We start from the raw sequence: 16865 nt of genomic DNA on the forward strand, positions 1-16865 counted from the left end.
ACTCCCAGGAAAGAGTGTTTAGGATTGCAGCCTTAAAAAAGATAATCCTTTAATCCAATTTCTATTACTTTTTTTTTTTAAGTAAGGATTCATGGCAGTCTTCCAGTTCGTTCAAGGATGTTCAGGGTAGAGACTCAGAATGTACAAGAGGAAATGAGCTTGATTTTCAGACGGTAAAGCGTAAGTTTCTTCCCGGTCTAATCATTGTGATAATCACAGGGTCTGTCACAGAAGTGCTTCATTTTTGGAAAAGATTATTACTGTGATTTGCTTCTGCTCCAAGGAAGTACAGTAATGAATGCAGAAACAGATAAAACAATTTTACTGCAGTTTTCTAAAGCCCCTTGTTATCTGAATACTCCCATGTTGCTTCCATCTAACCCTTTGCATGCATTCAGAAGGACGTGTGTGGCTAAGTGCCTGCAAGTGCACCAGCCCTAGGGATGAACTAGGCCAGTTTTGGTTTTTCTCTGTTTCTTATTTTTCCCAGTCTTAAAGCTTAGTTCTCCGGAATTTTACATCAGTTTCAGATTTTTATTTTATTTTAAAAAGTCCTTATGAAAATTAATCAGCTTTTTAGTGTGAATTTCTCCTAATATCTGCCTGTTTGTTTGCAAACACATACACATAACATAACATACACATTTTTGCAAAGCAGTTTCCCAAATATAATGCATTTGTTATGTTCTTTTCACCAACTTATTATTTCTTTATTTCTTAAATTTATATCCCTCTCTTCCTCCTAAAAGAAGCCCAGGATGGCAAACAACAGGGTGGCCCCAAGCTGTATAGGACTTTGTGTTTCAGAACTAGCACTTTGAACTTAGCCCAATAGGTAAATGGCAGCCATTGCAATTTTTATGCATACTTTAACTTTTACACACTGCTTGGCTGGAGAACTGTATTCAAAATTTGGAGAATTGCAAATTTAGAAGGTTGTCCATGATTTGGGTCACATATTGTTTTGGAAAGTGCAAATTAGGTAGGTTCACCTTTAAATGCCCCCCTCTTTCTTTCCAGATCTGCCCTCAGTGTCCTCTCATATGCTGATTGCACTTGCTCCACCCCTGGCCTTCTTGTGCTTAGCCAAGTCTGAAGGGGGAGTATAACCATGGATGCTTCCAGGTTAGGGATGTCTGCAAATTCAGACGGAAACAGAAACAGGAGTGGAAATTGCCACTGTTCACTTATTCATCTCATGTTTGGAACAGAAATCAATCCAGTGACTACTATCGGTATTTCCTTTTGTTATTGCATTCAGTCCACAAATTATATGTCATGATACTTAATTGATGACTCCCCTCCCCCAGTTTTTATTGTTGTTTCCTTTGCATTGAAATGAATGGTGTGGAATAACATAATGTCAAGCTAATTAATTTTGTAAAATTTTACAATCATGAACAGCAAGATAAATAACAATTTTTGTCAGAAGCCAAACTGCAGTGGAACGGAAACAGTGCTGCTTCCAGCTCTATGATTCTATGACTATGGGTTGGAATGGAAATGCATCCTTATTCCAGACAAGTGTTTATTGTGGGATCAGTGCTCCTTGTGCATGCAAGAGGTTTTCCCTCAGCATCCACATGATATCATTGGCATCTAAATGCCTGTCTGTATTTCCCCTCTCCCATTTTATCTTTATTTACATTTTCTGTGGAAATTCCAGTAAGTTAAAAAACCCCAACAACCTGATACCAGAACACATTTGCAGTATGTGAACGACCTCTTTGCAATGTTAAGCCTCTGTCTGGAAGTAAGCATGAATCCTCCTTGTGCTTAGGGATTCTGATAACGCAGGAGTGGCGCAGAGTGTTAAGCGGCGGTAACGCAGCCGAAAGCTCTGCTCACGGCTGGAGTTGGATTCCAATGGAAGGAGGAAGTCGAATCTCCGGTAAAAGGGGTCGAGGTCCACTTAGCCTTCCATTCATCCGTGGTTGGTAAAATGAGTACCCGGCATATGCTGGGGGGTAAAGAAAGGCCGGGGAAGGAACTGGCAATTCCACCCCATATAAAAAAACGGTCTGCCTAGTAAACGTCGCAAGACGTCACCCTAAGAGTCGGAAACGACTCGCACTACAAGTGCGGGGACACCTTTACCTTTACCAATAGCACGGTGGATTATATGTGTATCCAGCCAAATGTGGTGAGAAGTCTTCAGAACTCTCAATATTGGAAGATGGGAGGGCAATGGTTGGAGGTGGGGGTAAGGATGTTGGGGTGGGCCTGGTGCTCACCCATACCTTCTTTCTCTACATACTTTAAGCTGGGGTGGGGAACCTCCCTTAATCCCCATGGTTCACGATTTCCCTTTGCTTGTGCAGTTTGAAATCAAAATGTGTGGGGAAAGGCACAAACTTCAAGCCCACACACGTATTCTTATGAATGCATGCATAGAGCTCTTTACTTGGAATGTCTTTCAGGACATATGGATGAACAATGTTCTCTCCAAGCAAAAACAGCTGTAGGTTGCTGATTGGTATTAGACATTTGGATCATATCTCACCAGTTCTGCGCTGGCTCCTGGTCTGCTTTTGGAGCCCTTGCCCATTAATATTAGGCCGGCACTTTCACTGCCTTGTTTTCAGCTCCTGCGGGAAACCTTTTTTTTGTCTCAGTAAGCCTACCCAGGCATGCCATTTTTAACAGCTGAATTTACTACATATAATTGTTTTAAAATGGCTGATTTTGTGCCCATTTGTTTTTTAATTTGCTGTTATCAGAGTTTTTTTAATGACTATTTTAGATTGTTCTTTGCAAACTGCTTAGAGGCTATCTTAGTGGCATATACATTTTCTTAAACAAATAAATAAAAGAGAAGAGGAAATTTGTATGGGCCTCCTTGCCAATGAAAAGATGCTTCACAAAGCGGTGAAGCAAACAAGGGAATTTAAATTAAGGGATGGTCTATTGTTGCTCTCTAGTGGACCAAAAGGTACCTGCAGTGTGCTAAACCTGCATTAACCATAGAAGTTGTTGCTAGAAAAGATAAACAACGAAAGCATTCTTTTTTATATTGGTGGTTGTTTCTTGTTTTTTTGTGGCCGGCAGCACTAAGGAATACATACTACCCTTTTTGCTCACCGCTGTAGGAAGCATGACATAAAAGAGTGTTAGGATATACTTTTGTTGCACTGAATTATGGAAATATGAGGAATCTGAGCTTGTAACATCTGAGGCCACGCTCCACATATTTGGGAGCATCCCTGTTGTGTATTTGGGAAGGGGTTCCCGCAGGCGTCAGGTTAGCCACTGTGTGACAGGATGCTGGACTAGATGGGCCACTGGCCTGATCCAGCAGGCTCTTTTTATGTTCTTACATTCTTAGGGGAGTAAGCCAGACACTGTTGCAGATTTAGAAGATGTCTGAGGCTGTGAGCACACTAGTCGTCAGAGCAAAGCATTTCCATTAGCCACACTTGGAGGGGGAACAGGCTGATCTGCCAATCAGTTGTGAAATCTCTTTGAAGTGGATTTTTTAAAAAACGCACTGAAGCTTCTCCCACAAGGTTTTACAGTAAAAAAGGGGGGAGGGGGTTGACTAGCGTCATTTGCCTCCATTTTCAGAAGAAAGAGATGGAGACATGCTGGAACCAGCAGAACAGACAACACTAGTCAAACTCTACCCCTTTTTACTGTAAAACCTGGTGGGAGCAACTTGAGTGCATTTAAAAAAATCCATCTTCAAAGAGATTTCACAGCTGATTGGCAGATCAACCCAATGCCCCTCCTGGTGTGGCTAATGGAAATGCTTTGCTCTGGCAACTTGTGTGTTTGCAGCCCCTCCCTCCCTCCCTCCCACACACACACACACTCTCACTCACTCTCTCTCTCTCTCTCTCTCTCTCACACACACACACACACACACGTTTTTGGCATTTTTAACCAGTGTGCTTAGAAAAAAGCAGGCAAGGACACCTCTAATCCAGACTGTGACTGCATGGGGGGGGGAGGTTTTTTTCTTAAAAAAAAATCCTCCTCTTGTGCTGATTTCCCTCCATAACCAGTCTATCCAGCTGCTGTTTATCCTTGAATAGCAGCTCTAAGGAGAAGTAGTGGCTACAGGATGGATGGGTGGGATTTTGGCAGCAAAATGGCACTGGGACAGAGACAGGGTTAAAATCACCCCCCCCGCTGTGGCACATCTCTGGATTGGGTCCCCTATGGCTGTTTTTTTTCTAAACAAAGGGATATAGCCAGTTCTAAGCACAATTAGTTAAAAATTATATTCAATGTGACGTTTAGTTTGGTGCTTTAATATTTTTGCAAATTTCGTATCCAGTCCTAAAAAGTTAAAGAAAAGAAAAAGAGGACAGTTTTCTGGGGAAGACAGTTGCTCCTTGTTCCTCTGAATAACAGGTATTAGAAGTAATCACCGGTTTGGGTAACTAACATATAATTTCTGGCATAACAATAGAAATAATTAAGAACAAGTTTTATTTATGAGGCTACAATAAAGAACAAACCAGTGTCTTCTGCAGCCTTTCTAGGAAGTGATTATTTGTATCACAGAGTAGCTAAGCCCCTCCTACATGCTTTTTATTGTACAAAATACATGGTCTTTGTTCATGATTTTAGTATTTAAGTCAGTGCAGTTTGGCTTTTCAGTGTCATGGATCTACTGGAAAAGGCTTTTGAATAGCTGAAGACTTCTTTCAGGTAAAGCACACACAGCAGAAATTTACTACTTTTGTTTACTAACCATTTCCCCCCTACTGTAGGGATGGAAAGATCTAACAATTTCGGTCCTCTCAATTTCTCATTTCTTCAGTCTTAAATTCAGTTCTCCACATTTCTGCAACAATGCAGGGGTTTTTTTTAAATAAAAAAAATCCTCATGAAAATTCTCCAGCATTTTAGTGCAAATTTTTCCTAATAAACACATTTTTATGCAGTTTTGACTAATCTATACATTTTTGCAAACAATTTCTTATAATGCATTTTTGCATGTTATTTTTACTCATATGTTCATTTTTATGCACACTTTCCCCTAACATATGCATTTTTGGAAACATTGGTTGGCAAACTGCATTGTTAAATTCAAATAGTGCAAATTTTGAAGGATGGCTGTGTTTCAGTTGTCATATTGTTTTGGAAAGTGCAGATTCAATAGATTTGTCTTGAAATGCTAACTGAATCAAATTTCGCACCCATCCCCACCCTACTGTAATTCAAAATGATTTTGTTTCCACATTAGTGCATTGCACAAATAGACTATTGATTGATTAATTGATCCATCAAGCCTACCTTGTTCTTGTTTCCAGCAGCGGTTATCCACATGTCTGCGAGAAGCTTGCAAGGAGCACATAAAGGCAATAGTGTTTCCTGATTTACAGCAGGAGTGGGGAACCTGGAGTGGGGAGATCTTCCAGATGTTGCTGGACTACAGCTCCCATTGTTCCTGACCATTGGCCACACTGGCTAGAGCTGATGGGAGCTTGAGTCCAGCAACATCTGAAGTGCCACAGGTTCTCCATCCCTGGGCTCCAGCACCTGGTATTTAGGGATATAACACTTCTCAAAATTGTAGAATCATAGGACAGTAGAGTTGTAAGGGGCCTATAAGTTGTAAGGGGCCTATAAGAGTCCAACCTCCTGCTCAATGCAGGAATCCAACTTAAAGCATACCTGACAGGTGGCTGTCCAGCTGCCTCTTGAATGCCTCAAGTGTTGGAGAACCCACCACCTCCCTAGTTAATTGGTTCCATTGTCATACTGCTCTAACAGTTAGGAAGGTTTTTCTGATGTTCAGCTGAAATCTGGCTTCCTGTACATGAAGTGTCAATTTAGGTAATGTGGTAGTCAACAGACGTATCCTCCAATAATTTGTCATTTCTTCTTTTGAAACCATCAAAGGTGCTGGCCATTACCACAGCTTGGGACGGTTTAATTCTGCACTGTGTGAATTTCACCACCGTGAGTTGTGGTTATGGCTGCTACTTTAAGAACATAAGAAGAGCCTGCTGGTTGTCACAGTGGCCAACCAGATGCCCATGGGAAGCCCTCAAGCAGGACCTGAGGGCAACAGCACTCTCCCCTCTTGCAGATCCCAGCAGCTGGTATTCAGAATCATACTGCCTCTGTCTGTGGAGGCAGAGCATAGCCGTCATGGCTAGTATCCTTTGATACCATTATCCTCTATGAATTTGTCTTTTAAAGCCATCCAAGTTGGTGGCATCACTTCCTCCTCTGGGAGCTAGTTCCAAAGCTTAATTATGTGCTGTGGGAAGAAGTACTTTCTTTTATCTGTCCTGAATCTTCCAGCATTCAGCTTCATTGGATGTCCACAAGTTCTAGTGTTATGAAAGAGGAAGAAAAGCTTCTCTTTGTCCACTCTTTCCATGCCGTACATAATTTTATAAACTTCTATCATGTTACCTCTTGCTTGCCTTTTCTCTAAACTAAAAAGCATCAAATTCTACAGCCTTTCCTCATAGGGGAGTCATTCCATCTCCTTGGTCATTCCGGTTGCCCTCTTTTGAAACTTTTCCAACTCTACAATATCCTTTTTGAGGTGAGGGGACCAGAAGTGTACACAGTATTCCAAATGCGGTCACACCATAGATTTGTATAATGGCACTGTGATATCAGCAGTTTTATTTTCAATGCCTTTCCTAATGATTCCTAGCATGGAATTTGCCTTTTTCACAGCTGCCACACACTGGCTTGACATCTTCATCGAGCTAACAGTATGACCCCAAGGTCTCATTCCTGGTCAGTCACTGCCAGTTCAGACCCCATGAGTGCATATGTGAAATTAAGATTTTTTGCCCTTACATGCATCACTTACACTTCCTCACATTAAACTGCATTTACCATTTTACAATCCATTCACTCAGTTTGGAGAAGTCCTTTTGGAGCTCTTCACAATCTCTTAGGTGGCTTGAAGATAGGATTGGGGGAAAAACCTGCAATATAGGATTGCAGTCCTGTAATGATGCTTATTGTCGACAAAGTATTGAATATCTTGTGGTAGGGGCAATGGAATATCCTGGAAAAGGGCATGGTTGGCTGGAACCCTGAACAGGAGCATTCCACACTGCAACATTATCAGTGGTACTCAGTGCTAGTCCTACTCAGAGTAGACCCACTGAAGTAAATAGACATGCCTAACTTAGGTTTATTAATTTCAATGGGTCTACTCTGAGTAGGACTTCATTGAATACAACCCATTGTTACAGCTCTTGCATTAATTCTGTGGTTGAGAACAGCTGACATGGAATTTTAGGGTGTCAGTTGAAAACACTTGCTGCCCCTCCAGAAAAGAAACATGGAGTTAGGGGGTGAGAACAAAGGAGACTGCTCAAGCCCCTAGCAATTTATAATAACTATCCTGGAAGGAGGGGTTTGGGGGTGGGGGGAATGTGCATTTTAAAAACCCCTCTTTTCTGCACTATATAGCTATGGTTCAGCATCCAGAACTATGTCCCCTCTGCCCTTATTATATAGTGTACAAGGGGAGGGCCTTGTAGGGAGAAGAAAAAAGGGATCCCTTCACCCAGTGAACTTCATGGCTGAGCATGATTTAGAACCAGGGCATCTCTAGTCCAAGCCTGGCACTTTGACAATTATGCTGCCTTGGTTCTTGTTGGTCTGAGGCTAATATGTTTAACATAGCATGAGCCCTGTGACTCAGTGAAGCCCATTTCAGTATAACCTTATAATATTGTGCACCTTATAATATTTATTACAAATTAGAACAAATTAAACCAGAACTATCTCTAGAAGCTAAAATGATGAAACTGAGGTTATCATACTTTGGACACATAATGAGAAGACATTATTCAGTAGAAAAACAATAATACTGGGAAAAACAGAAGGGAGTAGAAAAAGAGGAAGACCAAACAAGAGATGGACTGATTCCATTAAAGGAAGCCACAGACCTGTACTTACAAGATCTGAACAGGGCGGTTTATAACAGGACACTGATTCATAGGGTTGCAATAAGTTGTAATTGACTTGAAGGCATATAACAACAAATATTTATCACAGTCACATTTATTCCTGTGTTTTTATTTCTCCACATTTCCAGACATGTTTTCTGTACTCTTGATCCATGCTCTGCTCTTTGGTGCCATCTGGGGTCCTGTGAGAACAACTGCCATCTTTAGCTTTGCTCCCTACCAGCTATTCACAATGGAGTCACTCAGCGGTGCAACTGAAACTGAAGACCCTAAACAAGCCTCCACTGTTCCCCCTAATCAGGACCCAGAGACAAATGTAATTGATCCAGTCACAGACGGTGGGAGTCGAGCAAGTTCCCAGATTGTCGTAACATCTATGGCCACGTCTTTCTTTAACAGGGTGGATGGAGTGGAAAATAAGAACCTTCCGGAACCAGTGGCTACCACTGTTGGATCCAAACAATGGGTGACTTCAGAATTGTTCGCTGCTCCAAACATGGTGCAGACCTACCCAGGCGTAGGTGGTTCTGGGGATGAAAACAGTAGTAGCAGTTTGGTGCCATTTGCTGGGGCTAACAAAGGCCTTGCATTCGACGATCGCTTAGCTTCTGCCTTCTCAAATACACCAAAGGCAAACAGCCCTGACACCGAGCAACACTGTTTCTGTAAAATTCCAGGAGCTGAAGGACAAAGGAGAGACCAAGGTGAAAAAGAGAATGCGGGTAATTGTATCACTTAATGCCTTTGGGTTGCCAAAATCTTTTTTTAATGAACAGCATTCATTTGTTTCCTAATTAAAAACAACCAGATCAGTATCATACTGAAAATCCCCCAAATCCAAATTCTCTGTGCAATGAAGTAAAGAGATACTCAGCAGTGGTAAATGAACAAATTGTGTTCCTCGCAGCTGAACAAACTGTCGGTGCGCAGAACTCCAAACGCCAGTGCAGCTGAGGGTTGTGCCCAGCTGTTGGATCGCATGTCTGACCCACAGCACTGTGTGCTCATTCTCATAATCCGGTAGTATTTGGTAGCATAGCATTTGCAATTTTATAATAAGCCCGAACACTCTGCTGAACCCGTGATGCACCTGCAACAATGCAGCATGACTTGGACTGATGTAACTACAGGGTGAGGTGACTGAGATAAATTACTTGTTTTTAGATGGTGTTCTGGGAAACCTCGGGGTTCCTTGAAAGCTGAGCAGGAGTTCCTCAATGAGAATATCAATAACAACAGCCAAACCCACATGAAAAACATCTTGCCCATCACTACTGATGGTTCTATACAAAGTGGAGCTGCAGGAGTGTTGGGTATGCACTGTAGAGCAACAACAAGGCCCATCAGGGGTGGCCAATGCTCTCCATGAAGTGTGTGTGCAGCACCCTAGCCTAAAACATTTCCCAGAATCCTCTGCAACCCACAGAGGCTCCATGGCAAACATGCAAGCCATTCTTGACACATAAGTCAGTGTGGAAAGGGTTCCAGGAAGCTAGAAAATTTGGAAATCATTAAGGTAGATCATAGGCTAACTGGAAGGAACTTTTCCTCTTCAAAAACACCTAGTCAAATCCTGTGCTATGAGGAAGGGTCAAACATTGCTCACCTTCCTACACGGTTCTTCCTTGCAATGCAGACTGTGACTGCACAAGCACTGAGCAAGCACAGGGTGCAAAAGGCGCTTACGGAGTTAATAGCTTAAGGTGCCCCATGCAAATAAACCAAGCGACTTAGCAAAATACACTTAAGGGTTCTGTAGGGACCATGGCTTCTTGGCAGGGAAGAATTTTGGATCTCCCCAGATTTAGGCCAAGGCATCTGACTAAAGGGCAAGTCAGAAGTGTAAGCTATAGAGGGAAATGGAAGTCAGTTCCAGATGGGTAAGACATTGTAGAGAGAAGCAGATAGCAAGACTGGCAGGTTAAAGACTCTGGGGGAAATCTTGTACCTCAAGGAGGCAAAGGCTAGGATGTCTCTTGGTTGTCTTTGGGTCTTTCCCCGCACCACGCCCCCTCTCCTCAGGCCATGCCACTCACAGGTTCTGGTTCATATCCCCCTTGAATGTTTTTGCCTGACGGGAATGTGTCTTTGAATTCTGATTATGACTCCATGCTTGTCTGTACGGAATAATGAGAGGGGTGTGTGAGTGTGTGTAGAAACTAGTCTCCTGTACAAAGGTAACATTTACATTTGTTGCTTCACCCACTTTTATCTCTGGGCCCATCTACCACTGGTTTATGGATCCCAGAAGGTTGCCTTGGGGGGATGTGGCCCTTGGGCTGAAAAAGGTTCCATGCCACAGCAGCCCATGCTTTCCAGCTCCCACTCCACACCAGTAGTAGCTACTGGCAGCAGGTGGAGGAACAAGGAATGTCATGATATTAGCCCATGGGTAAATACTACTTGATGTTATGGGGGAGGAAAGTGAGATAACTGCCTGCCTGCCATCTGCTGGCAACTACCAATTGTCCCAAGGACCATTAACAGGAAAAGGAAGCCTATGGAGCTGCCTTCCCCACGCTGGTGCCCTTCAGATGCTTTGGACTACAGTCTCCATCAGCCCCAGCCAGTATGGCTATGATGACTGTGCTGATGGAAGTTGCAGTCCAAAACATCTGGCAGGCACCAGCTGTTGTAGAGAGAGAGCTATTGTAGAGGGACAGCACAAGCCCTAAGGTTTCCAGCAGAACAAAAACAAAAAACAAAGCAAAACCCTCCAGTGGTTCAGGGACTTGGAACAGGTCTTCACACCTTTCTGCTGTACTTTGGTGCACACATAGCATTGGTGATGCTTGCTGCTTACGAATGTAACTCTAGGCCAACTGTCCTCCAAAGCGTCATAGTCTGAATCTGCTCACGGATGATGGGCCTGATATAGGCAAATATATGACTAGGGAAAAACCTTCCTTCTGATCTTCCCAGTATGGCAAGCCACCAGACCCTGGGCATGAGCAAAAGCCATCTACAGGCTTTTTCCACGGGAAACTTAACTGGGTGCGTGCATCCCCATGCCACTCAACATCATGCCCTGATGCATCATTGTTTATGGTAGTCATCAAGAAAAAAAAGAAAGGAAATGCACCACCACACTGCAAAAGAGGATACAGATCTTCATGCTGTTTGTATATGCTTATACACATCTGCAGAGATGCAAATTTAGAAATGATTGTTATAATTAAATAAAAATGCAATACATTCCACCATAGGGGGGAAGACTGTGGTAGGTGAACTATGTACCGCTGAGTCTGCTGTCTAGTTGCTGTCAATGGGCATCTTCAAGGCCCCTGCCGCTGTCCTTTGTGTCCCTTTATCTTTAAATAAAACTTGGACCAACCAGCCCTTCAAGTAAGGAATGCTGTTAAGCAGAAGATTGTTGTCTGACAGCTCTTCAAACATAGGACTGTCCTCTGTAATTGGCCATCTTGGCCATGACGCTTTTTGGTCTCAATCTGAATAGATGCTTACATAAATATAGAAGGTTGTAATAATGTCATGATAGCTGAAAGGATAATGACACACAGGTGAATTGTTTCTTGTTCTGTCTCTCTGTATTGTCCAATTCCGTGCAGCTGGACAGGTTTCCTCCTGGCTGCCAATATTCATCTGCTGGTGATGGGCGTTGCTGTCACAGAAGTTTAAATCCTAGGTTGCTGTGTTGGTGGTACAAAGTCAGTTTGCACCACATCTTGTGATGCTTGGTTATCACATCAATTCCTGTGCCCAGTCCTAGACACCTATAAGCCGTTATACTGGTTTATAGGATTGGGCTGTAGGAGTGTTTTCACACAGAACGCTGCTGTATACTGAGTCAGACTTGTTGGTCTATCAAGCTCAGTAGCCTCTCCAGGGTTTTAAAAAGGAGTCATGCCCACCTGGACCTGGACCTGGGACCTTGCGCATGCAAAGCATGTGCACTACCACTGAACTACAGCCCTATCACTAAACTTTGGTTGGGTTTAAGCTGTCCATATGAAGCTTAAAGCAGTTCTTTAATGTACATTGGGCAGAATGTTCACTTCCCTTGCAAACACCTCTTTGTGGCTTTCTCTGCAGAATGAATGCTGTGAACTATGGCTGCAATGTTTAACTGATTAACCAGACTAATCACTTTGAAAACTTTTAATCATTTATTAAATCAGAACACCTTTATAAACTGTGGATTGCAACTAAACGAGTCCCCTTCCCTTACATAGGAGAGAAGGCATATTTTGATATAATGTCTGTTGTGACACAAAATCAGAAATATTGTTTTGACCCATATGTAAGTATATGAAAATGTAATAATATGATTAATTGATTAAAATGTTCTTCTCTGTGCTGTAGCCCTACTATTAACATAAACAGCACAAGAAATGCTCAAGGGTGGTTTCAGCCTCATGTGAAAATGCTAGAGGATTCATGTCCTGGCATTTACCATTATGTAAATGCCTGTGGTTCCTAGTTCAGTGTGGAATATAAATGTGTTAGGCACCTCCTGTGCAGTAATTAAGAAAAGTACAATCCTTCCTAGAGGGGTATATAATTCACCAAACTGAGCTGTAATGGCTCATTTGGAGATACATTAGAGCATCATATAAATAAGTACATTATAATGAGTCTTTGAATATGATCTCAGGGACTCTTACGGTTACAGTCATTGACCCAGAGTATGATGATAGTTATCATGATGCTCATGCCATCTTTTCAGGCATACATTTAACTGTAAAATTTGAAACTATCTTGGATTCTTTTAGGCATTAGATTTAAACATCTGTCACAATGCAGTACTTAAGGATTACTCATAGGCTGATGAAACTAGAATACCTTTAGGTAGAAATTGTTCAGTGAAGAGCAGAATTATAGCACTTCAGAACAGAGGAATATACCAATACTATTTGTTGTTGCTGTTATCTGATTAGTGCAGGGGTGGCTACTCCGTGGCTCTCCAGATGCTGCTGGACTACAACTCCCATCATCCCTGACCATGAGCTGTGTTGGCTGAGACTGATGGGAGCTGTAGTTCAGCAGCATCTGGAGAGCCATGGAGTGGCCACCCCTGGATTAGTGCCATCTCTGTCACATAGTTACTTACTGAGTAACAGAATCTAAACATCAACAAAAGATCCCTTCTGCTTGTGCACCTGAGTCCCTCTGGCTCTCTGAAGCCAGTTTGTGGGGGCAGGATGACGTGGGTAGGTGTGAACTGGTAAGCTCTGTTGCAAGTCCAGGTGACTTCTGCTTGCGCTGTGCAATCTTTGGATCCAACTTAATATCTTCATTGTATTAGTCTCAAGAGTCTGAGTGGAAAACCCATTTGGCCAATCCACGACCTTCTGCCCAGAGGTCTTGGGAGCTACCATAGTCTGGCTGATTTCCTGATGGATTCAAGTATCTACAGCAACGCATTTAGTACACTTTCATCAGTAGCTCCATAGTCCATTATTTGCATTTCTGATCCCTGAACATAATTATGCATGTATTTGCAAAAAAGGAAATCTGTTTTATATACCATTCTAGGAATGTGTTGCTCTTCCTCCCCTACTACTGCTGTTTAGTTACTGCAGACAGTGCAGCCCTGAACAGAACACAAAATAACATGGTCTTTCTCTAGAAAAAGTGGGGGTTCAAGTGGCAATCCAGAGGCAATGAAAGGTTGGGTTACGACTGACAATAATGTGGTTCAAGTGAAGGCCAGAAAAGGGGTATTTGCATTGGGCCAGTGCCATAATTAGTCATACCTACATCTGGGGCAGGTTCCCAGTTTTGTGCTCCTCTCTTTCAGAAGCTAACTCTACAGCAAATATAGAATAGTTGTGGATCTTAAAGGAACATGCTGCCGAAGCTGCCTGAACTTAGACAGATTTCTAGCTGCTCCTCTTCTCCAATGGCTGTTACGTTCTTTTCCCCCCACTGTTAGTACTCAGTGACTGAATGTGCTTTACTGCATCAGGCTGCAAGTACAAGACCAACACAACTGGGAGATTTTGCACTCCATTTCATACCCTACTGTGGGGAAGGGCCATAGCTCAGTGGTGGAGTGTCTGCTTTGCATGGAGAAGGCCTGAGGTTCAATTCCCGGCATCTCTAGGTAGGGCTGGGAAAGATTCCTCCCTGAAATGGCAGAGAGCCAGTCAGTGTAGCCAATACCAATGGTCTGACTCAGTATAAGACAACTTCCCAACACAGGAAGCTGCCTTATACCAGCTAAGACCATTTGTCCATCAAGCCCAGAACTCTCTACTCTTGAATGGCAATGGCTTCCCAGGGTCTTCACCCAGGGCCTTTCCCAGCATTCTTTTAACTAGTGGTGCAAGGGATTGAACTGAGGACCTTCTATATATTTATTTATTAATATTTATTACTGGCATTTGTTAGTCACTTTTTTTCAACAGTAGAACTCAAAGCAACTTACAACAACCCCCCCACAACAATTGAAATAACTTATAACAAGAGCAAACAATTGCAAAACATTTTCAACAAAATAATATACAAATATACAAAGCATCTGCTCTTCCACTCAGCTGTGGTCCCTCCCCAATAACCTCATGCTTACTGATGAGAAACTGCAACACAAATGAGAACCTTCAGTGGTTCCCGTCATGTTTCGTTTGGTGCGTAAGCATGTTACTCTTCATCCTTGAATTTAGCTTTATTTTACTTTATGTTTGACTAGGATGTTTCCTTCAGTTTTTGCAGTAACAAAGAAAGATGTGCTTCTTCTTCTTCCTAGATGTGCCAAGGCTTGCTAGAAGGAGAGGAGAACGGCGCTTTTTGATAGATGTCGGCCAAGAGATAACGGCAGAAAGGGGGGATTCCAGAACCATGGCTGATGTAGGTGGGCCAGTGTCCCATGGTCAGCCAGAAGAACATGGTGGGTCTACTAATTCTTCTTGTCCAAGAGGTGACAAAGGTGAGGTTGGGAGCCCTGGGCCCATAGGACTTCAGGGATTAAAGGGAGACAAAGGGGAATATGGAGAACCAGGACTAAAAGGTGACACTGGACTGAAAGGCGATCCTGGAGAGAAAGGAGGAAGAGGCATAGCAGGTATGATGGGGGAGAGAGGCCCAGAAGGACCCCCAGGACCTCAAGGGGCTCTTGGTTTAAAAGGAGATGCAGGAATGCAGGGGGAAGTCGGTGCCCCAGGGAAACAGGGCCTCACAGGCCGAAAAGGAGAAAAGGGTCAGAAAGGGGACTGCAGAGAGGTTGAACCCATAGCCTTTTCAGCTGGCCTTCAGAAAAGGAGAAGCTTTCCATTGCCAGGATCCCCAGTGAGATTTGAGAAGGTTTTCCTGAATGAAAATGAAGCCTATCATCCTGATTCAGGCATATTTACTGCCAACACTGGAGGCATCTATTCTTTCAGTTATCACCTGAGCATTTCAAGCAAATCGCTGAGGGCTGCGCTCTTCCACAATGGTGAAAGAGTTCTACAGGTGTCTAGCATAAGGCAGCCTCCACAAAGCATTTGCCAGGTGTCTGGATCAATGCTGGTTCATCTCTCTGAAGACGATGAAATTTGGCTTCAGATTTTGAATGCCTCTCAGAACGGCCTGGTGGCTGATGACACCACTGATTCTGTATTTTCAGGGTATCTGTTATACCCTGACTAATAAAACAAAACATTATTGTCATTCAGGTTGGGAATAAGTATCCAACACATATCAAGGTCTGACACAAGCTCTGTTATTTCAACCAGCAAATTGCCTGCTTTGTGTCTTAGAGCACACTGTAATTTATGTTGCACCAAATATTTTCACATTTTCTTCTATTTCACAATTTCAGATTTATTGCTAAAGTATTAAGCTATGGAACAGCAGTGGCCAGTTCTTACAATGTTATCATTAGATTAGTAAGTGCAGAATTTTCTAGAGGACTAAAACTGGGAGATCTGTAATAAAATCATGATACTTTATATTAGGTTTCTAGCTTTCATGATGATTGATTAGAGTGTTCACTAAAAACTGATTTTCAGACTAAACTCCTTCACGCTTGCTTTGACAATGGCTTCTTGTTCATTCTACCTTTATTGTGGTTTCTGGAGCAGTAGTTCATGAATGAGGATAAGTGTGGTATAGTGGTTAGTAGCTTGGATTCGAGCTGGGAGACCCAGGTACAAATCCACGCTCACCCATGAAGTCCAGTAAGTGGTCTTGGGCCAGCCATCATTTCTCAAAATTTGAAATGTGCCCACTGGCCCCAGAACTGTTGGCAATCCCAGCTCTACACATTCGCTTGGGAGTAAACCCCTCTGAATGCAATGTGGCATACATCTGGACACATATGCACAGGACTGCACTGCAAGACTGCAATCCTGTGGGGAATAAGACTCATTAAACACAGTGGAACTTGCTTCCAGGAAAACAGGCTGTGTAAAATTGCTTATCTACTGGCTGGATCATGCCCTACAGGTGTTTTGAACTCCATTTAAGAATATATTCTGAATTATAAGTAATACTGAAACAGCTAACTCTCTGTGTATATTTTTGGGCTGTATTCAACTAATTTTTTGCTCTAGCAGAAATCTGCACTGGAGGATTGGGGAGACTCCCAGAACAGATTTAAAGGTGTGCGGGGGGCAGGGAGGATAGAGGGAGATCATTCTGTCAATCCTTGCATGACAGAACAATTGCCTTTGTGCTACATTGAATTTGTCTGTATTTTCATTATGTAAATTGCAAGAATGAAGGGGGTTGTGGCGACCAGATTCAAGGGAGGAGCCTAACCATCCTTTGGATGATTCACCTTCTGTTGTGCTTGAGTACATTCAGGACTCCTCCAGACATCCTTTATACTGCACATTCATGATGATTTGTGTTCATGAGGGGGTGATCATACACAATGCCACTTTCAATACAATTTGTACCTGCAAAGGTTTTGGGGTGGTCATCTTGCTTCATTTCCATTCAGTGCATATCCTATAACTTCCTGCTGAAACTCATAACTTTTCATACCGGAAATGTTCTGTGTTTTTTGTTGTTGTTGCT

General features: G+C 42.7%; 1 protein-coding gene across 1 annotated transcript in view; it reads left to right on the forward strand.

The window, feature by feature from the left end:
• Nucleotides 1-16865, forward strand: part of OTOL1 (otolin 1) — a 58935-nt gene that overhangs the window by 6482 nt on the left and 35588 nt on the right. Inside the window, exons 4-6 of the mRNA XM_061637728.1 lie at nt 83-180; nt 8030-8623; nt 14611-15489. Of these exons, the coding sequence (XP_061493712.1) occupies nt 83-180; nt 8030-8623; nt 14611-15489 (1571 nt within the window). The remainder of the gene's footprint in view (nt 1-82; nt 181-8029; nt 8624-14610; nt 15490-16865) is intronic.

Source organism: Rhineura floridana, chromosome 7 (genome assembly GCF_030035675.1).
Source record: "Rhineura floridana isolate rRhiFlo1 chromosome 7, rRhiFlo1.hap2, whole genome shotgun sequence".
Taxonomy (NCBI): domain Eukaryota; kingdom Metazoa; phylum Chordata; class Lepidosauria; order Squamata; family Rhineuridae; genus Rhineura; species Rhineura floridana.